The following is a 23,142-nucleotide window of genomic DNA, read 5'->3' as shown; positions in this document are numbered from 1 at the left end:
TCTAGCAAAGGTAACATTCTTAAAAGCTGTGGTTCTGGAAGACGTAAACTTTGGCTCAGAGGTAACACAGCCACACGAAACAGCCCATGCCCTAGGAAGAGGTGGGAAGTAACTGAGCATGGGGTTTATGCCTGAGAAATGGGCCTGACCCCACTGAGGACCCCTCACAAGAAGGGTGCGGACAGTTAGCTCTGGGCATGGACCCTACCAGGGATGGAGACCTGGCAGACCATGGTGTGTGTCCAGACATTTAATCAAACACAACACATAGCCACACTAACGCACCGTCACCTTTGCCACCTCCCTGCTCGGTGCTAGCCTGCACAGCCTCTAAATGACAGAACCCAATCGGAGAAGGTCAGGAGTCACCTTTCCTGGGGACTTGACAGAGCCACGAACCCACAGGGTATCTCAATGCAGCACCTGGACTTTTTCCTCATTGCATTTCTCCCTGGGGAGGAAAAGTTGTCCAACTTGAGTGACCCATGGCCTCCCTCGACTTCTCCTTTGAGCTTTTCTGTACATCTTAAGGCCAAGCCTTGACCTCTGTCTTCCTGTATGTAGGCCCAGGAGATGCCAACTGGAAGAGTTCCTTCCTACAGTAGACCCAAGTGTCAGCTGTAGTGAGGTGATTTCAGCAAAAGCTCAAAATTTTCCTGAGCATCTACGATGTGCCAGGCACATATCAGGGCTGGGAGGGACAGTGGTGAACACAAAAGTCAAAGCCCTTCTCTCAAGAAGCTTGCAGTAGAACAGGACAAATGCTTCCATAACCCAAATCCACACAGAGAAATTACACCTGGACTCATTTATATCTGACATTGATTTGTACTTAGGACTTGACTCCGTTCAGTGTGAAATCGAACCTGGCTCACTCCAGAATGAGACCCGCTTTCTGATTTCCCACCATAGGTAGGGCTCATGATTTCCAACACAGCCAGCAGAAAAACCTAGAAGAGTGGTTTTAGAACACCTCAGAAACAAAAAATTGACAATGGGAACACTTCTTTCTGGAGTACAACCTTCACAAAGTTCTGTTCTCTTTTTTTTTTTCAAACTTGAAATAATTAAATTTAATTCAGAAAGTATTCAGCCTACCTTTAGATTCTCTGAAGAGGAAAAAGAAAGCCCTCAGACAGTAATTCTAAATGCTGACAAAGCAGTAGGGAAATTTTTTAAAACACTGTTCTCCTGGATTAATTCAAAGCAAGCGGCTCACGTTCTTGAGAGGAAAATAAAAATCATGATTCACATTTTAGGCATAAAGTACACGGATAATTAATCAAGCTTCATCCAAATCTCTTGATGCTTTTTATGTTGGCTATTCTAAGGCAGCAGTTTTCCAACGTTGCCTGCTGACATCAGAGAGAAGTTCTGAAAGAAACAACAACTATGGTAAACTAAAACAGGTTTACCTTATAAACACATGGCTCTCACAGGCAAGATGAGGTCAAGGTGACCAGAGGACCATTGGGAGAAATGTGCCAAAAAAGACATTTTGCTCTGAAGATGGGACCAGAAAAAGGGTGGAGAAATTTCTAGACGAACACCAACCACCATGATGATGGTGCTCCCTGCCTGCCAGGCACCACTCTGCTAGAATTTATTCCTTGACAGTTTCCAATAGGTACTATTTTTATCCCCACTTTGCAGATTCATAAACTGAGAAAGGAGAGGTTGAAGTAATCCAAGCAGAGGTGGAGACAGCATCTGATGCTCAGTCTGGCTCCAGATCCTGGGATCCCTGGCACGAGGCTCCCCTGCCTCTGACCATGGGTCTGTTATGACCAAGATCCATGGCAGGCGCAGTGTGCAGGAGGCCAGTGTGTGCGCGGCTGCAGACAAAGCTATCACCCCACCCAACCCCAGCAAGAGAGCAACGGAAACAAAGAGCCACCCGAGCCAGGAAGGCCTGGACTCCCATTTTACCTCTGCCACCTATTGGCAAATGACCACAGACAGATCACCGACCCCGCCCTGCCCTTCTCTACCTGCAAAGGGAGAGTTAGTTAATAGCATTCACTTCATGCTGGTGTGGTAAGGACTAGATGAGCTAAACGCACGCAAAACATAAGAACCTCACCCATTTGCAGGGTGAAAATGTAGGATTGTTATCACTGTATTTCTGTAAAATCATAAAGCTGCCTTTCTTTTAAATATCCTATATTCGGACTATTCACTAATCTCCATAGAGAACTCACCAGGTCATCGAAAACAGTGATGTGGAACAATAATCGGTAGACTATATTTTGCAAAACCAACTTGACAATGAAAAATGTAGTCACTGAAATTATTAGGCTGTGCTGTTCTCAAGCTACCCTGATGAATTTTTTTTGTGAAAGTAAAGATACTTTCTGATGTTGAATAATATATTTCTTAATATATTCATTAAGGAGGTCATTCTGATTTTAGGCATGATTTTTCACTTTTTAGATTTTCTTAAAATGAACTAAATGTGCTTATGCTAAAAAAGACCCTCACCTGGCAGGGTGTAAGCATCCAAAAAGAAAGAAGCTATTACTCCTAGAGAAGCATTTCTAAGGGCTTCCCCCGAGGCTAGAGAGCCAGCAGCGAGGTCTGCACAGAGGAGGGCCCAGCTGGCCCCAGACCACGCTGCTCCCAGACGTCTTCACTCCATTTTGTGTCCCATCTCTGAGCACTGTCATTCTTCCCACCCAAACCCCAACTCCACTGTAGCCCCCTACCTCCTGGCCGGTCCTCCTGCACTGCCAATTCCCCATGCCAGAAAGACTGGCCCTGCTGCATCCTGATCTCCAAGGCCCCTGATGCCCACCGGTGACATGGCCTGGGCTAGTGAGTCAGGCGTGTGCTGTTTCTCGTCTCATGATGTTCTCGGGCCTGGCTCAGTATGGGACACAATCAATGGGACACAATCAATGCACATCTGAAGCTACAGGAGTGAAGGAATGGAGGTGATTTCTACACCATCTGAAATGAGGGGACTGGAGTCTCTACCCCCATGTCATCCACTTCTGCTCTCAGGACAAGGGAACAGGACACCAAGGAAAGTGCTGTGTCACCATCCACAGATACTCTGTCCAAAGTATAGGTATTCTCAGTGTGAAAGTAGTATCCTCCAGCTTTTAAAGCTGGACTTTATTAAAAACAAACAAACAAACAAACGAACACACCTCCAGAAACAACTACCCCTGAAGTTTAAGTTCATCTCACATCAGACAGACCATGAGGAGAGGACAGACTTGAAGGCACGACTCACTTGTCACCTCACGTGCTCTGGGACTGTGGACATATCTCTCCCACATGTGCCACAGAAGTGTGATAAATTCACAGAGAGGAACTGTCAGGACTTCCCTTTTTCCAGCTTTACTGAGATCTAATTGACACTGTGTATGTTTCAGGTGTACGACGTGTTGGTCTGATACACTTACACACTGCAAGATGATTATTGCTGTAGTGTTAATTAACACCTCCATCATGGCACTGAACCATCATTTCTTTTTTGTGATGAGAAGACTTAAGGTTTACTCTCTTAGCTACTTTCAAATACATAATACAGTATTGTTAGTTACAACCACATTGGGATTCTAGAATCTACTCACCTGGACAGTGGTAGGGAAAACCAGTGTTGGCCAAAGGACTTCCTTTTGAGCAAGAGTTTGTTTTGATAAAAAGCAGCTCTCCTCACCAGCTGCCCTCCAGAGGCTGTTTAGAAACACAACTGCAGGGACGCTTGGGTGGCTCAGTCGTTAAGTGTCTGCCTTCGGCTCAGGTCATGATCCCAGAGTCCTGGGATCGAGTCCTGCTTCGGGCTCCCTGCTCAGCGGGGAGCCAGCTTCTCCCTCTGCCTGCCGCTCCCCCATGCTTGTGCTCTCTCTCCCTCTCTCTCTCTCTGACAAATAAATAAGATCTTTACAAAAGAAACAAACAAACACAGCTGCAATCAAGTGATCCAAACAGGATGGGGAACGGACAAGCCCAAATGTGCAGAGCTCACATCTCAGGAGGAGCAATGGAAGTGAGCTGCCCCAGCAGCCTGTGGGGCCAGGAGTCAAGAGACTGAGGTTCTAGGCTCAGTTCTGCCCCTGAACAATAAGGATGATCTGAGTAAGGCCCTCTGTCAAAGAAGATGGATGAGACAATGCTTAGAGCCAGGTCAGGTCAGACACTGGGTATAATATAATCCACTCAGTGGTGCCTTCTGGTAAAATGTCAACGTTCCATTTGCTCCATGTGTGTCAATCCCCTTCATGTCCATGATTTCACAGGGGTTGTCAGGGTCATCTCATTATCAGAAAGCCACACTACCAATCCCTTCACTTCCCCTCTGCACCCAAAGCCGCTGTGAATTGTTCTAACTCATAAAATACTCAATTTAAATCTTTCACAGAAAGCACTTTCATCTGATTAGCAGTGTGACACTGGGCATATTCGTTAACCTCTCTAAGCCTTGGTTTTCTCATCCAAAATATGAAGAATTATAAATTTCTATCTCACAGGGCTATGTGAAGGCTTAAGGAGTCTAAAGTGCCATAGCACACTGCTCGGCATATAGTAAGTGCTCAATAAATATTAGTTGTTATCATCATCATCATCATCATCATCATTACCCTCCCCAGAGCCAAACCACCCCAGTTTGCTACTTTCAGAAAACAGTAAGAGGATCTTTTGTGTTAGGAAAAAATCAAAGCAAGGCTTCCATGTTTCATGTTATTTTTCATAAGTGTTCCTATTTTTAAAGTCCAGTTTAATATGTTCTCATTACATGACTGAAAATCTTTTCATTGGTCCATAAAACTGAATTAAAGCACAACACATTCAGGAACCAAGTATTTACATCATTAAATAAAAAGATAGATGTGGATCTTCTATATAACTCTGTCATCAGTATTATATATATTCATTCAGGGCTGATATGTTCAGACAAGATAACACAGAAAAGCAAATTCTGAGCCAAGCCTTGGAAAATATAGGTAGGATTTTAGATAGGCAAAGAAGAGGCCAGTTGAATGATGACTCAGAAAACCACAAAAATATTCACGGGTAAAAGTAAGAATCAATGGATTTTTTAAAAATATAATTTTATATATTAAAAAACATGAACATCGTATCCAAGAAAAATTTGCAAAATCTTTTTAAAGAGACACCCAGTTCAAGATGGTTGATTGAACCCATTCATTTTGTCTCTCTTCCCTTGCAAAAAATACCACTGAAAAGAAAGAAAACAAAGAAATCCATAGCCGATCTGAAGAGCCTTAAGGGGTACCAATCAGCAAAGCAGAAGAGGGGGAAAAAGAACTATGAAAAAGAGAAAACAGATAGAAATAAAATACTGGATAAAATAACAAGTGTGAAACCTCCCTGAAAAGGAGTTTAGCCAGAGAAGGGAAACCTAAAATTCTGTGTACAAATTCCCTTCAAATTACTGGCTAACTCAGACATTGCAATGTGTAAGACAAGACTCCAAGGACCACATTGGAAAGTAACAGTTACAGTCTAAAAGTGAAGCAGAAATTTCAGCAGCTAGCCAGTGCCAGGAGAAAGAGTTTGGACTTGAAGTTTTTCCAAGTTAGACTTTCCACTGAAACCTCAGAAGAGCCAAACTACAGTAATAAAAAGCACATCCCAGAACTAAAGGATGCACCCTAGGATCAGAGGCAAAACCAAGACTGACTTATACAAACACAGTCTAGAACCAAGGTTCTAAGGATGAAGGTGACCCAAGAGTAAATTAACTTCCTGCAAGAACAAAATTCAACAGTCTTTAGCAAACAATAATGATCTAGCATCTCTATAATGTATGACCCATAATGTCCAATATGCAATAAAAAATTACTACACACACAAAGGAAGCAGTAAAATATGACCCACAATCAACAGAAAAAAATATCAGAACCATTGATCACCCTGATGTTGGAATTAGCAGAAAAGGGCTTTCTATTATAAATACATTAAAAGATTATAGGGAAAGATGAAGAGAATGGATGCATAAGTAGAAAACATCAACAACAACAACAAACTAACACTCTAAAAAAGAGCCAAATTGAAATTTTGGAACTGAAAAATATGAACATCTGAAATAAAACATTTATTGCATGGGTTTGGCAGCAGAAGAGACATAGTAGAAAATAAAGAATAGGTGAATTTGAAGATAAGTGAGTAGAAATTATCTTAAACTGAGCCACAGGGAAGAAAGAGATAACAACAACAACAACAAAAAAATAGAACACAGCATCCAAGACTTGTGGGATAATATAAAGCTGTCTAACATTTATGTAATTGAAAAACCAAAAGGAAAGGAGAGAGAGAATGGGGCAGAAGAAATATGTGAAAAAATAATGTCTTACAAATATTTAACTGATGAAAGACATCAAACCATTGCTCTGAGAAACTCCATGAACCCAAGCAGGAAATATACAATGAGACCAACCTAGACACATCATAGTCTAATTGCTAAAAACCAAAGGTGAAGAGAAACTCTGAAAAGCAGCCAACGAGAAAAACACATGACATTCAGGAAAGCAACAATGACCATGACAGGTGACTTCTCATCAGAAATAATGGAATCTACAAGAAAATTCCAAAGCCATCTCTAAATTGCCGAAAGAAAACTGTCAACCTAGAATTCTACATCCAACAAAAATATCTTTCAAAATAAAGACAATTCTAACAGAACAAAAGCCAAGAGAATTAATTTCTAGCAAATATGCCCTACAAGAAAAGCTAAAAGGAAGTTCTTCAGGCTGGAGGGATAGAATGCTAAAGAAAAACCAAATCTGAAAGAAGTAATAAAGAGCACTGGAATGATAAGTATATGGGTATTTTTATATAATTTCTAAAAAGGTGTATTGATTAAGACAAAAATAAATGTTTTATGTGACATACATAGAAGTGAATTCTATGACAATGTATCAAAGGCATAAGGAAAGAAAAAGTCTTCTGTCATAAGATTTTTACACTGTATTTGAAATGGTGTAATACTGACTTGATGGTGATAGGTAAAAAACGTATATTGTAATCTCTAGAGAAACTGCTAACATTTTTGAAGAGGTGTAGCTAAAAATACAATAAAGGTGTTAAATGGAATATTAACAAATATTAACCTAAGAGAAAAGAGAAAAAAGGGGACAAAAAACAGATAGTGCAAATAAAAAACAAAGAACAAGGTGGTAAACTTATACTCAACCATATCAATAATTGCATTAAATGTAAGTGGCTTAACCACTCCAATTAAATGGCAAAGATTGGCCATATTGGATAAAATTAAAAGGTACAACTAAATGCTGCTTATAAGAGGCATACATTAAACATAAAAATACAGATAGGTTAGAAGTAAAAGGATAAGAAATATATTCTGTGCAGACATTAATCTCAAGAAACATAATGCAGCTATATATTATATTAGATAAAGTATACTTCAAGATAAGGAATATTAACACAAAGATGAAAACTTCCTAATAATAAAAGGTTCATCAGAAGGAAATAAATTTAAGAACACTAACCTGAAGTATAGACATAGGAATTCTGACCTCCAAATCACTAAAGGAAAAAAAGGAGGGCAGCAAAGAAAACTTGAACTATACAGCCAGAAGCAAGAAATTAGGGGGAAAAAAACAAAAGCACCACAAAAAGAAAACACAGAATAAGCTAGCAGCAATATGACAAAATATTAGTTATTTCCACAAAAAATGCAAATGCTCTAATTACCCTAGTTTGAGAGGTAGCATATCTTCACATTAAAAAGACCAAATTAGGGGCACCTGGTTGGCCACTCCTGATCTCAGGGTCATGAGTTTGAGCTCCATGTTGGGTGTAGAGATTACTTTAACAAAGACAAGACCAAATTAAGAAGAATGAATTTTTAAAAGTGAGAATATAGAGGATCTGAATAGTACAGTTAACTTGCTTTAATATATTTAGAGCTCTGTACCCACCAAACACAAACTATTCCTTATGTTCAAGCCATATAAATTTACAAAAAACTGACCATGTATATGGCCACACAGGAAGTCAGAACAAATTATAAAACACAGAAATCACACAATCCACTCTCTCTGATCTCAATACAATGAAATTATTGTGTCATTATCCCCATATTGAAGACCAGGGAACTGAAGCACAGAGATAAAGTAACTTCCAAGTTCACACAGACAGTAAATAGAAGATTAGTGCTTTGAACCCAGGCATCCTGGCTCTGGAGCTTGCAGTCTTAACCTCTGTGCTATGTTGTTCCCAGAAATAAGGGGCCATATACCTTAGAATTGAACCTGTAAGAGAATTCACTTGCAATTCCATGGACAGAAGGAAATTTGCATCTGATAATAGTATCACTGAAAAACAATGTCCTTTTCACAACTGGAAAACCATATACAAGCAAAAATTTAAATCCTCTACCTCACTCCATAAATAAAAATAAATTTCCAATATATTAAAGAATTAAAATTTAAGAACAAAGTGTAAAATACTAGACAATACAGAAGAGTGTTCCTATTTTAGATGAAAAAGGACTTTCTAAATAGGACAGAAACTCTGAAACCATAAAGGGAAAAACTGATAGATTTAACTACATAAAAATTAAAATGCACACAATAATAGAAACTGCAAGGGCGCCTGGGTAGCTCAGTGGGTTAAGTGTCCAACTCTTGATTTCAGCTTAGGAAATGATCTCAGGGTTGTGAGACTGAGCCCCACTCCATGCCCAGCATGGAGCCTGCTTGGGATTCTTTCTCTCCCTCTCCCTCTGTCCCTCCCCATGCAAGCACACACGTACTCTCTCTCTCTCAAAAAAATTTAAATAATAGAAATTGCAAAGAAATTTAAAAGTCAACATAGGGGCACCTGGGTGTCTCAGTCGGTTAAGCATCTGACTCTTGATCTTGGCTCAGGTCTAGGTCTCGGGGTCGTGAGTTCAAGTCCTGAATTGGGCTCCTTGCTGGACGTGGAGAGTACTTAATAAGATAGATAGATATAGATAGATAGATAGATAGATAGATAGATAGATAATAGATAGATAAAATAAAAGTCAACCACAGACACAGAGAAATATTTGCAATACATGAAAGAAGAGATTCATATCTTTAAGGCATAAAGTACTCCTACACATCAGTAAGATAAATTTAAAGATCTTATAAAAGCATGGATTAAGGGAAATGATATTTCACCAAAGAAATACAAATTGACCAACAGACACATGAAAAGATGCTCAACATCACTCATCATCGGGGAAATGCAACTCAAAACCACAATGAGATAGCACCTCACACCTGTCAGAATGGCTAAAATCAACAACAAGAAAAAAGTGTTGCCGAGGACATGGAGAAAAGGGAACTCTTGGGCACTGTTGGTGGGAATGCAAACTGGTGCGGCCATTGTGGGAAACAGTATGGAGGTTCCTCAAAAAGTTAAAAACAGATCCAGTAACTGCACAAAATATAAAAACGCTAATTTAAAAGGATACATGCACCCCTATGTTTATAGCAACATTATATACAATAGCCAAATTATAGAAGCATCCTCGGTGTTCATCAATAGATGAATGGATAAAGCAGATGTGGTATATATATGATGGAATATTATTTCAACAATGAAAAGAATGAAATCTTGCCATTTGCAACGATGTGGGTAGAACTAGAGGGTATTATGCTAATCGAAATAAGTCAGAGAAAGACAAATACCATATTATTTCACTCATATGTGCAATTTAAGAAACAAAACAAATGAGTAAAGGAAAAAGAGACAGAGAGAGAGAAACCAAGAAACAGATTTTTAATTCTAGAGAACAAACTGATGGTCACCAAAGGGAAGATGAGTGGGGGATGGGTGAAATAGGTGATGGGGATTAAGGAGTGCACTTGTGATGAGCACCAGGTGATGAATGGAATTGTTAATCACTATGTTGTACACCTGGAACTAATATAACACTGTATGCTAATTATACTGGAATATTAAAACTTAATAAAAAAAGAAATAAAAATTGCCAATACAAGAGTGAAAAGATGCAAATGTTATACTCTGTCCTGTGGTATAAATATAAAACATTACCAACATCCAGCATTGGCAAGGATGTCAAAAAACAGAATGTAGGCATGTATATATCCCTTTGGATGGACAATTTGGCAGTGTCCATCAGAATTTAAAATACACATGGCCTTTGACCATGAAATTTCATTTGCAAAAGTCTATCACAGCAATATTTTAACAGGTGCGCTACAGAGCGTAAGCACAATTGCAACACTGTTTGCTGTAGGAAAAAATGAAAACACCTGAAAATTCCATGAATAGGTTAATATGATGAAACACTGCACAGCCAGTAAGAAGACTCAAGTAGATCTAAACTAAGTAAAAAAAATTTCAACTATAGATAAAATGTGTTCTCAGTTTTTATTAAATTTTTATTTATTTTATTCTATATTTACTTATATTTTTATTATATGTATATATTATATAAAATATGTAATATATTATATAAAATATGTAATATATACATATATATGAACTACAGCTAAGCACAACATGGATGAATCTCAGAAACGTGCCAAGCAAAATACACAAAAGAGTACATACTGTTTAAAAGTCTGACTTTAAAAAGTGAAAGGAGGGGCGCCTGGCTGGCTCAGTCGGTACAGCACGCAACTCTTGATCTCAGCATCATGAGTTTGAGCCCCATGTTGGGCAGGGAGCCTACTTAAAAAAAAATTGTAAAAAAAATAAAATAAATTTTAAAAAAAAATGAAGGGAAGGAACTGGCACAGAGAAGCAGTTCCTTACACTTTTTGTAGCGTTTTAATTTTCACAACTATTTTATAATTTAAAGATAATGTTTAGGTGAGGAGAAACACTCATTCCTACCACCTACAGGCACTTTTGTGTAGTCCTTTCTAATATTTGCACAAATCAAACATATTTCCCATAGACTTGATTCTGAGATCGATTCTTGTATAGTACTTTTCCCCCTCAACTGTTACACCATAAAATGTTACTATGTTTCTTCCTGATTCTCAAAATGATTATTTTAAATAGACATATAGTATCCTCTTGTGTTCATAATTTATCAAACTATTCTTCAAGTGTTGACCATTTGAGTTTTAATTTATTTTATTTTTATTTGACAGATATATTTGCTTTGTATGGAATACAGCAATGAGTATCTTCATACATGAGGATTTTTACATTTCTACATCAGTGCCTCAACATATTTTTCTAAGAGTTGTAAGTCAAAGGGCAGGAATAATTTCATGGCTGTCTATGCACTGTAATACCACTCTTCAGAGGGGTTATGTCCATTTACAATTCCACCTGCAGCCTCAGCTCGCATCTGCTTCACGGCAATCTTGCACATCTGAATGTTAATCTTTACTTTCTGGTTTTCCTTTCAGTATTTTAGTCGCTATTAAATATAGAAAGGTGGAGGGGCGCCTGGGTGGCTCAGCTGATTAAGTGTCCAACTCTTGGTTTCAGCTCAGGTTGTGATCTCATGTGGGATCGAGCCCCATGTCCAGCTCCATGCTCAGCATGGAGTCGGCTTGAGATTCTGTCTCTCCCTCTCCCTCTGCCCCTCCCCCACCATTCTCATGCTCATGCTCTTTCTCTCAAATAATAAATCTTTTAAAAAATATATAGAAAAGAGGCGCCTGGGTGGCTCAGTTAAGCATCTGCTTCGGCTCAGTTCATGATCCCAGGGTCCTGGGATCCAGTCCCACATTGGGCTCCCTGCTGAGCAGGGAGCCTGCTTCTCCCTCTCCCTTTGCCCCCTACTCCTGCTTGCTCTTGCTCTCTAGTGCTCTCTCTCTCAAATAATAAATAAAATCTTTAAAATATATATATGTATATATATATAGGGTGATTTTCAACACATTCCCACTTCAGATATTTCTAAAGCAATCACAAAAGGATCACCCCGTGCCCTACTTAAGGATATTTCATTAGCTTCTTTCTCCCCCCACAACAGGAAACTTCTATATTGATTTTTCTGATTATGTATGAAAGTAATAAATGTTTACTGTAAAATAATGCGGACAATAAACAGTATGAAGAAAAAAGCAAATGTTATACAATCCCATCAGCCCAAAATAACCACCATTAAGATTTTGTTGTGTATCTTTATAGCTCTTTTTCTCACAGATACAAACACAAATTGATTTTATTACACTACCACATTAAAGTAGCATTATGCACACTTATGTAACCTACTTTTTATCACTTAACAACAGTTTATGGCTATCTTCCCATGTCAACAAATAGTTGTCTACATCACTAATTTCAATGGCTGCGCATTTTGTCCTGGCACAATAAAAAGCATGTGCTTATATGCAATGTTATTTTGTTGTTTTCAGATGCACATTTTGCATTTCTATGGAAAGCACAGTTTTAAAGGTCTATTAGTTATTTGTATACATGTTAGCTCCCTGTGAGTTCTGCTGCCCATTTTTCTTTTAAAGAGCTCCTCTCTTTTCTTATTGATTGGTAAGAGCATTCTGTATAGGAGGAACACTGATTCTTAACTCTGTAAATTAGGACAATAATATCGCCTTCTGGGACGTTGCAAAGATTAAATCATCTAAGGTGTGACAAGTGCCTAGAACAAAGTGGATATACAGTTAAGTGTTAAAGCTTGTCTCCTCTCCTCCCTCTACAACCAAAGTGGAGATATAGGTCAATTAAAAGATACGTGTGTGTGTGTGTGTGTGTATACCATTTCTTTTTCCCAATGATTTCTTGGAAGATTATTCAGAATACTCCCCCAAAACTTCCTAAACCCTAGTTCAAGGCTCAGCTCTCCTGTGGTGCTGACAGCTGCATTCTTATTATTATTCCATTGTGGTATTTTTTTCATTGACCGCCAACTCCACCTCCCCACAGGAAGGAAGATGGAGCAAGGGACGCAGACTGGTTTTAATACTTCCTAGGTGCCAGTTTCATAGCAGGCATCTGTCACACATTATATTACTTCAACTTTACAGCCTCCTGGCAGGTGATACTCTTGTACCCACTTTACAGATGAGAAAGCTAGGGCACATCTTTACAGTCAGCAGTCAGGAAATGATTCCAAAGCCCTCACGTTGACTAGGGTGCCACACGGCCCGCCCGCCTGCTGAGTGGGGACCCAGCTCTTGGCTTCCTCATGTCACTCACCAGGCCCACCATGGACTCTCACAAAACAGCTGCTCAACAGATGGAGATTAAAGCAGAATACAGACTACATCTCTATTTCAGAAGTAGAGCTAGACAAAGAAAGGCCAAATCCTTCTTTAAAAACCTCAAATGAATAACCTAGCATTTCCACGCCTAGGTATCCACCCAACAGAAATTACAAATCATGTTCACCCTAAAAACAATAGCAGCATTATGCTTACTAGCCCAAACCAACCAATAAACCAAACGTCCATAAACAGTAAAATAAGTAAAGAGGTACAGTCATGCCATGAAATGCTCTATAGTGATAAGAATTAACAAACTACAGCTAAGTGCAACATGGATAAATCTCCAAAACATGCTGAGCACAACAGTCACACAAAAGAGGTCACACTGTATGATTCTATTTACACGGAGTTCAAAAATGATGTCAGGGTGATGGAGCCCCGGGGTGGGGGGGCAGTGGGATGGGGCTTGATGGGTAGAGTGTATTCTGAAGCCGTGCAATTATAAATCATGCATTTTTTTCCTTGTGTAAATTATTTTTAGGTTGAGCTAAATGCAATTCTTTTTATAGGTCAAAAGAGTCAAATAGGGGTGCCTGGGTGGCTCAGTCGTTAAGCGTCTGCCTTCGGCTCAGGTCATGATCCCAGGGTCCTGGGATAGAGCCCCGCATCGGGCTCCCTGCTCAGTGGGAAGCCTGCTTCTCCCTCTCCCACTCCCTCTGCTTGTGTTCCTGCTGTCGCTATCTCTCTCTGTCAAATAAATAAATAAATAAAATCTTTAAGGAAAAAAAACAGTCAAATATCAGCAATTGCATATGGTTCGAACTAACACTTCAATAAAAATGTGTTTAAAACCTTCTGGCAAAGGAGAAAAGAACTATCTAGCATTGATTGGCAGATGCTACCTTTCTGAAAACCAACCTAGATGGTCCTGCAGCTTCTGACCCTGTTTCTCATTCCTTCATCTTCGGCGGAGACAGAAAAACAACTCATCCCTCACCTCTGCAGGACAGTTTTTCACGGTCACATTACTGAAAGACGGTGATGCGGCCATCCCTGGGCTCAGAGTCCCAGATTCTCTCTGCCTCCTGCTTGCCCAACCCGGACATCTCCAAGGTCCTCGATACCTCTGTGCCTTTAGTGGACTGATGAGAACACACCGGTAGGTGTGGTTCTGTGTGAATCCACCGCTTCGCTGTGAACCAGGGCTTCTAATTCATCCACGGAACACCAAGATTATATTTTTTAAGGAAATAACTACGACTAAGATGATTTTCATATTTAAAAACACTATCATAGGAAAATAGAGATAGGGAGCTTTTATGAGCCTTGTGTGGGTCATAAAAAGGCATAATCCTTGTAACTAATTGAGATAACTTTACCTACAAGTTATGAAACTAATGATCTCCTTTTTGCCGTGTTATAAGCATTTATCTCCTTGTGGCAAAACATCATCAATTCTCAGAATTCTGGGTTCAGCAGACTCACTTTACAGTGGTGAATAATATTTCAAACAGAAGGCTGCTTCATTTATCAGATGACAAGGCAGAAGCTTCCCCGGGGAGGGGAGAGGCGCTCGGCACACTCAGCCCAGCACCAGCTGGGGGTGGACAGTCTGATGGAAAACTCTGCGCACCGGACTTCTCACGGAGCCCTGGGTGACGAACACAGACTCGGAGGTAAATGATAGGAATGCAGCATTTTCCTTCCACATGGCCCAAGGCAATTCTGCTAATACCCCTTCTGATTCAATGTCCTACAATCACTGTTGTAAACGGCCAGCTGATTTAAGTGACGGATGAGAAAGTACAATGCTGAGACCACCCCTTCTTTAGACAGTGAGCCAGCCACACTGCTCTACGGGGGTACGACCCACTGAATGAGCTCATGGCAAGTTACATACGTCACTGACGGGGGCTAAAGGGACTCCTTTGACATATATCTAAACAAGTTTATTATTTTAAAGAAATCCGGTAGTAAATCATTTGGAATCAGAGTATCTTAACTTCCTATAGCATTTCTCTTTGGTGTACATTATGGATTCATCTTACTAAAAGGACAGTGGTCATAACATTACCATTTGCTGAGCCCCCGTGAGGAGCTGAATACACTCTCATTTCATTCTCTCATTCATGGGCACTGCTACTATGCCTGTCGAACAGATGGGGAAACAAGGATCTAAGCTGGGAAAATACTTTCCTGAAAGGCTCACACAAACCAGGATTCAAGCCTCGGAAACCGATGCCAAAGCCCACACTCATGACCACGGAGCTACAAGGCCACTGAGACACTGCCTATAAGTAAGAGAGATTCAGAGGAGTGGGGAGAAGGCATCTAATTTTTGTTCTGTGTGCTGTAGGCACTTAAAGCATCTTATCTACTAACGTCCAGTGAAGTTCAGTATTGTTCCCATTTCCCACATAAGAAATTTGAGATTCAGAGATTTTAGGCAACTTGCTAATTAGTGGGCACAGCCAAAATCCAAACATAGACCTGTCCGTGGGCTTTCGTTGTCCCACTTTGCCTCAGATGACTCTTTGTTTCTAGAGAGCAAGCAAAACTATTCCGGGTGTATTAGCCAGATGGAACAGACTTGTTTTCCCGTAGCTAATCAGTCCGCCACATCGTCGTTAACACAGAAAGTTTCCTTCTGTCCCACAAAGCCCACTGCCAATGGCATGACTCTCCAGGACAGCTGTCCCACTACCCACACGCTGCGGCTCTGTCATCGCAACTCGCAGCCCCACGCTCGCCACGGACAGAGAAAGACAATGACGTCAGTGTGCCCCATGGCCCCACCTAATGGCAGGGGTTTGGGAAGCGTAGTCTCCTGTGCGGCCAGAAAGGAGAAAAGAACGAGAGGAGACCCTCCTACCGCAAGAGGGTGTAGACTGCATGCTAGGAGTTCCCAAATGTGGTGGGCAGGAGCCCCAGTTAAAAATGCCGATTCCCAGGGCGCCATCCCAAATGTTGATTCAGTTAAGTGTGAACCGAGCCTCCGGCAATTCCGATGCAGCTGGTCCACACACCACCCTCGAGGAAGCCTTGTCCTGCAGTGAGGCCGATCACTCCGAGGGCTCTATGACCACCAGAAATTGAGTGCAACCTGGTGAGCACTAGGGAGGCAATGACCACGTTCGTGCCAAGGAAGCCTGGCTGAGAATATAAAGAAAGCATCGAAGATAACGATACAGTCCCAGCCCCCACCGTCCAACAGTTAGCAGTCTGGAACCAGATGTGGAGACGGCTGACCACAACCCAAGGCAGAATAGAACACAGGCCCCCGGAGAGAGGAGTGGGGCACAGGGGGGTGGCAGAGCTGGGCACTGTCACTGACAGAAGCAAACGGGGCCTCTGCACCGAAGGGAGCTATCGCTTTCCACCCCTGGGCAAGCATCTGAGCATGATGCTTTTTTGTTTCAAACCTCCCTGGGCTTCCCAGTTACTGCTTCTAAGGGAATGCCCACACTTCCTGGCAGGGCCCTGAGACCATCCACATTCTTGTCCCAGACCCCTCTCCTGCCCCTCTTATCAGCCACCTCCAAACCCACGCTCTGTGCTGAGGCCACACCTGGTGACCTGATGCCCACCCGAAATATGCCTCGAGACCTCCCAGCCTTGGCTCCAGGACACTGTCTGCAGGAATGTTCTCGGGCCAGGCCATGCACGCCTGCCCCTCGATGCTCAAGACTCAGGTGAGCTGCCAGTTCTGGGCAGCCTTCCCTGGCCCCTGTCTCCTCCTTCTCCCCCCTCCCGGGACTCATTACTCCCTCCCTCTCAATGAGCACTTCGCGCCAACTACCACAACTGTCCCTGGCCTACAGCCCTAGACAGGACTCTGGGGGGTAATAATGAAAGATATGTTCCTTTCTGTCAATACTCCAAAAACCTACCTGACAGCCAGTGCCCTCAAGCAAATCACCTGGACTGGCCAAAGTGCCAAGTTTCCCTGGGTCTGTTTGGAATCATACCAACCAAAGTGTACCCATGAAGGCGAAGGAAAACAGCCAGCACAAGTGCCTGCCCCCAGAAGAGGCCAAAGAAGCATCCATCTGTCAACTGGATGAATGATAAAAATGTTTGAAGGCAAAACTTTCAAAGCCAGTGATTACACTGGGGGAAATAACAGCAGTCTACTGTGTGCTCGCTCGGCCAACCTGTGAGCTCTCCGGAGCCCGCCCCACCCCCGCCAGCCTTCCTTCTTCAAACATCCCCAGCAGCAGGCACAGGCCCCCAGCAGAGGAAGTGCTGCAAGAAGGATGCAGGACTGATCTGAGTGGAGGCAGACACCATTCACTACCTGAGCAACCCGGTGTCCCGAGCAGCCCCACAGCTCCTAGAGGGACATCCCAGACACGGGGCCCCCCGGGACCCCAGAGGGGACAGAGAAGGAGGGAGGGAGGGACTGAGGACCCCAGAGAACCCAGGTTCATGGGTGAAAGAGGGAGATCACCTTCCCCCGCCATCAGCATTTCTGATGGTTGTCCTATCTCCAGAGCCCTTTCTGCAGGGCTAGAAATAAAGGGTTTTCCAGACAAACTGATGTCCTGGAGGCAAGGGCCAATAGGTGCCCGAGCGTATCGGCCACCAGTTCTTTAATACTACCATTTAGGTTCTGACCTGCAATTTTCTCTCCACATCTCACCCTCTGGGCTCCAGAGACCTAAGGAAGACCCTTCAAAATCTGTAATACGTCCTAAATTCCATTCTCTTAGAGAATGGGAACCTCAACCACCACCCCTCCCCCTTTGAAATGTCACCCTAAGAGCCCGATGTGAGAACCAGAGTGACAGCCCCTCCCACACATCATTCCATGCCGTTCACTTGCTTCTCTGGAGACAACGGGTCACGGAAGGGGATGGCTTCTAGGACGTGGTCACTTTTGCTCTAGTTTCCGGAAGCCTGGTGCTAGACACATTCTATCTCAGCGGCTGGCAGCCTGGGGACAGGCGGTCAACCTCCTGTTCCGGTCCAGACTATACCTCCTGCTAGCTGAGCATCTCCAGGCAAGCTACTTACCCTTTCTAAACCTTGGTTTCTTTGTAAAGTGGGGAGAACATCTCAAGTGAGACGAGACAAGAGAAATCCCAGGGAGTGCCTTTTGCACAGTAAACCCCGGAGTGCCCCACGCCGGCTGTTATTCTTTCTGAAGCAGTATAGCGAGGTGACTGAGAGTCCAGATGACGCAGAAGGAGCACCTAGATTTAGATCTCAGAGCTGCCCTTCTTAGCTCTGTGACTGGGGCGGTTCCTTAATCTGTCTGTGCTTCAGCCTCTTCATGCATGAGCCCCACTGCATGCATGCAGTTGCCGTCAGGTGTGTACAAGGCTTAAATATGCGTGATCGTCTTCATGACTGCCTGGCACATAATAAACCTTCAATAAACGGCACGTACGGTAGTACAAGGGGCGGTAATCTACTACTAGTTGTATAAAACAGCTCATAAATGTTTTGGGGGATATGTGAAGGGAAATCTAAAAACAATATAAATATTTGCATACCCCTGGGCCCTTTTTTTAATCTGATGATTCCCAGCAGCAATCAAACCAGGCAGCCTACAAGCCTACCTCACTTTATTTCAGCATTACTCACACGCACGTTCACCAAATACACTACCTGCCTTCGGGGCTGTTGACTGACCACCTTGTGTCCACACTGTGCTTGCTCATCAAGGTCCAGTGCTGGCTTCGCCTGCCCACAGACGCTCACGGGGTCTGTGCCGGAGTCTTGGGGGGCAGCAAGACAGAGGCAACTCACTGGCGCTCCTGCTCTCTGCTCTGCCCACGGTCCACAAGTAAGAGCAAAGGGGCCTCCAGGCCAGCTTCCGAGCACTAAATGCAGCCTCAAGGCCACACGTTTATTTTGATTTTTCCTAAACGCTGGGGTCCTCTAGCCAATTTATTTCCTGTTAGGTTAAGCTTTCCGTGCCAGCCCTGATTTGCATTACCTGTTACTAATTTTCTTCCAGGTGGTCTGAATTTCTTAAGCAGGGCTGCCCAAAAGGCCCTGCGCACCTCTTGGATGATCTTACGGGGGTTTCCTGGAGAGCATTCTCTTGGGATCCTGAATCACCAAACCTTAGCACTAAACCTGGTCTAGAGACAGAGAACCGGTCCCCTAAGGAGAAAGGAAAAGCATATAACCATGTAACATCTAACCTACGACCTAAGGGTCCAAAGGCGCATTTCATTAGTGCTAACTTCAAACTCCCAGGAGCAGGTGGGCATCAGGCGGTGGGATCCTCCTCTCTCACAGAGCAAATATAATCCAAGAACAAGTGCGTGCACAGGTGATATTCCCCCAGAGGCACAAGTTGGCAAAGAAGCAAGGTATCTTCCTCGAAAAAAGATTATTCTCTTATCCTGAGAAATAGGGTATATACACCAAGGAGCAGCAGAAGATGGATTTCACAGCAGCCACGAAAGTAGATTCAGCTTGCCCAGAGGGAATTTCTCAACCTACTCAGGTGAGGCCCTGCTACTGAGACCACCACCTTCAGGAGCAGAGGGGGTACGAACCACCGAATCTTGCCATCAGACAAGCACCGGCAAAAGGAAGAATAAAACTTCCCCCGAAAGTCAGCCTCTGGCATCTCACCAGAAGCTTATCTAAGAAAACAAAGGGTCATCTGTATCTGTGGGCGCCCAGCCAGTCCTTCCGGAAGTGGTTATCTGCTTGATGATAACCTCATCTGAACATCCAAGATTCACACCCAGGGGGTCTCCCAGCGATACCAAAGCCGGTCTTTGCGGGTCAAAGAGCCACACGTTGGACACACTGTTAATATGTCCAATTGAGGGGCGCCTCGGTGGCTCAGTCGTTAAGCGTCTGCCTTCGGCTCAGGTCATGATCCCAGGGTCCTGGGATCGAGCCCCGCATCGGGCTCCCTGCTCTGCAGGAAGCCTGCTTCTCCCTCTCCCACTCCCCCTGCTTGTGTTCCCTCTCTCGCTGTGTCTCTCTCTGTCAAATAAATAAAATCTTAAAAAAAAAAAAAAAGTCCAATTGATATGAAATCAGGGAATCAACCAAAAACACCATCAGTGCCCAAATGTTTTCCTTTGGGTGAGAGCAGATCCCCCTAATTAATAAAAGAGGAAGTTTGGAAAAAAGAATATAAACCGCCTGTCTGATTTTTACATAACATTCTTTGAGGAAGCAAAAAGCACGTAAAACAGTAATTATCGCATTTTCAAATCCACTGCACAGACCATCATATATTTGTAAACGGCTCATAAATGTTTTGGGATATGTGAAGGGACATCTGAAAACAATATAAATATTTGCTTACCCTTGGGCCCTTTTTTTTAATCTGATAATTCCCAGCAGCAATCAAACCAGGCAGCCTACAAGCCTACCTCACTTTATTTCAGCATTACTCACACACACATTCACCAAACAAATGTTAAAATCCTACCGTGCACTGAACACTGTTTTATCATTTCTATCACATAATAATTTAATGGGATTTAGCCTATCTGCCAACTGGAAACTGTCCCCATCTGATCACACGGCTATACTAGTTTTAACGTATATTCCAAAGGTAGAAAAATCGAGTAAGAGAAGGGAAAATTGTTTCTTTTGTTTTCCCAAATGCATCAAAACCCAACTGAAGTTCTCATTCCTCCTTCCCACTGAATAACAGCAGTGTTTGGTCAGAAGCTGGGAGAGGGGGCTTGCCTGCATCTGGGGGAACTCACCGCCCTTTATGATGGTGTGAATAAATACTCCGGATGAATTTAGCAAGAAAGGGTCTTTCTTTCCATGTGTCTACCCTGGGCTGCTGGAACAGAAGTCAACTCACAGCCTCCCACCAGCATCAGTGACTCCAGATTGGGGTAGGAATCCAGCGAGGGCCTCCTGTTTGGAATGGCTGCATGGGCTTTTCCAGCAAGTCCAGAAAGTTCATGCAACTTCAATATTTAAAACGTGTCAGAAAACAGCCATGGGCAAAGGGGAAAGGAGAACCTGACCAGCTCATGTAGGGTCAAGTGCAGGTGTGGCGCCTTCGTGACAAGCGATCAAAGGGACGGTGGAGTGGGTCTGAGCCGCGGTGTGTTCAGGGTTTGCATCTGAAAGGCAAAGGCACGACAGTTTCCTGCCGCTTGGGCCCGGGAGGCCGGTGGGTAGCGGGTCCCCCGGGGCGCCCTGGGGTTCAGACATCTCTGAGCCTGCGCTGGAGCCCCCTCCTCTTTCCAAGATCGCTATGTCCAGGTACCAGCCCCTCGGGGCCACCCGGGGCATTTCGCTGCTGTCCCCAAGAGGCCCCGCCCGCACTGAGCTCCGGGCGTATGTAGCCCGTGCCTCGGGCTGCGGCCCCGGACTTCCCGAGCCTCCGCAGCAACAGTTTTCCAGCCGGAGAACTACCGCCAACGTCTCCTTGGAAAACGCTCCCCTGAACACTGGGGCACCAAAGCCAGGGACACGGAAGGAGATGGAGCCCGGCCCCGGGCACGACGAGGGGCGAGGGGAGAAAGGCCAGGAGGAAGGACTACAAACGTCGGGCTCAGAAGATCGCACCCAACGAGAAACTTCCCGAGGGCGCGAGCGAGGTTGCGCGCCCGCTTCCAGGGGGACAGCCCCGATTCCCCGGCCAGCTGGTGCGCAGCCGGCGACCGGCGCAGGCGAGGGGACCCGAGTGGCGGCCGGTCCCGCTCCCTGGCGCGATGGGGGTGGCGGGGGCGAGCCTTACACCGGCTTACGCGGGTCCCTCCGCGACCAGGGTCCCAGAAAGGGGACCAGGAGGGTCCCGTAGGACACATCCCGGGCACTGGGCGGGGAGGACACCTCGAATCCAGGCCCCGAAGGGACGCGGTGGCGCAAACAAAGTTGGGGCACAGAGACGCTCGATCCGTGGGTCCCCGCGTCCGCGCGCCCCCGGCCGCGGCGCGCCACTACTTACACGAAGACCCCGAAGAGCAGGGCTCGGACCCCGATCTCGATGGCCAGCTCCCGCATGGTGCGGCCGGAGCAGCTCCCGGGGCGGCGGCGGACGGTGCTCTCGGCGGCTCTCTTAGCTCGACCGGCGCCGGCTCGCCAGACCCCGGGCGGCGAGGGAGGCGCGCTCCAGGCCGCGGGCGGGGGCGGGAGGCGGGAGGCGGGCGCGGGGCGGGGGCGGGCGCTGGGGAGGGCTCAGCCCAAACCACCCGCCGCGGACCCGGGGACTCGCGGACGCCGCGCCCGCCGCTCCCCGCCCCGCCTCCGCACGCCGAGCGGGGCGCGCCCCGGGGACTCCCCGCGCCCTGGCGCCGAGCGCCGCCTCCGCGCCCTGGTCCGCGCCCTGCGCCCGCGGCCCCGGGAGGGGAGGGGAAGCCCGGGGAAGCCCCGCCGCCGCCGCCGCGGCCGCCGCCGCCTCCCCTGCGCGCTCCCCGGCTCCCCCGCCAGTGGGCGGCCCCTGCGCTCGGCTCCCGGGGCAGCGCGCTCGCTGGGTCCCCGCCTGCGGCTGCTCTGCGGCTCCCGGCTCCGCTTCCTTCTCCCGCTCTCCGGCCTCGGGCTCCCGGCTCAGCCCGCACGTGGACAGGTGGCCGAGGCGCGCTGGGGGACTCTCGGGCCCAGGAAGCCCCCGGCACCCTCTGCTCCTGCTGAACAGAGCTCCCTCCCTCCCGCTTTTTGCTCTCCCTACCCCTTTCCGACCTGAAATTCCTTTTTTTTTTTTTCTAGGAAGTTCCCCTGAGAACACTCTCAGGCTTCGTTTTGCCCTCAGGAACTGCCAGCCAGGCTCCAGCGCCCTGGCACACAGACTAAGGGCAAAGGTGAGCCTGGCTCCTCGCCAAGCCACCAGCGCCAGGCAGCCCCCGGGATGGGGTTCCTCCGACCCCCACTCTCAGCATCTTCGGGCCGCTGCGCTGTGAAAATCAAAAAAGAGACTGGCACAATCCCTGCCCGCAGCAGGCCATCCGGGTCGCTCATCGCTGACACAGCATTCAGTCCTGAGCACCTGAGCTGGGGCTGCACGTTAGACCAGGAGCGTCATCCTTGGGGTTCAGAGTCAAAGGCCAGACCATCATCCCTGACTGGTGGCCTGAGGGTC

The 23,142-nt window shown here is 45.2% G+C and overlaps 1 protein-coding gene across 1 annotated transcript in view; it reads right to left on the bottom strand.

The window, feature by feature from the left end:
- The window catches only part of PLPP4 (phospholipid phosphatase 4), a 115,681-nt gene extending 93,529 nt beyond the window's left edge, over positions 1 to 22,152 (bottom strand). The window contains exon 1 of the mRNA XM_045876311.3: positions 22,015 to 22,152. Coding sequence (XP_045732267.1) covers positions 22,015 to 22,070 — 56 coding nt within the window. The 5' untranslated portion in view covers positions 22,071 to 22,152. The remainder of the gene's footprint in view (positions 1 to 22,014) is intronic.
- Between the last annotated feature and the right edge of the window lie 990 nt (positions 22,153 to 23,142).

The sequence above is a fragment of the Mirounga angustirostris genome, unplaced genomic scaffold (genome assembly GCF_029215605.1).
Source record: "Mirounga angustirostris isolate CCGP_5_RB_7025 unplaced genomic scaffold, mMirAng1.0.hap1 SCAF_6, whole genome shotgun sequence".
Lineage (NCBI taxonomy): Eukaryota > Metazoa > Chordata > Mammalia > Carnivora > Phocidae > Mirounga > Mirounga angustirostris.
This window is presented reverse-complemented; position numbering and strand designations above follow the sequence as displayed.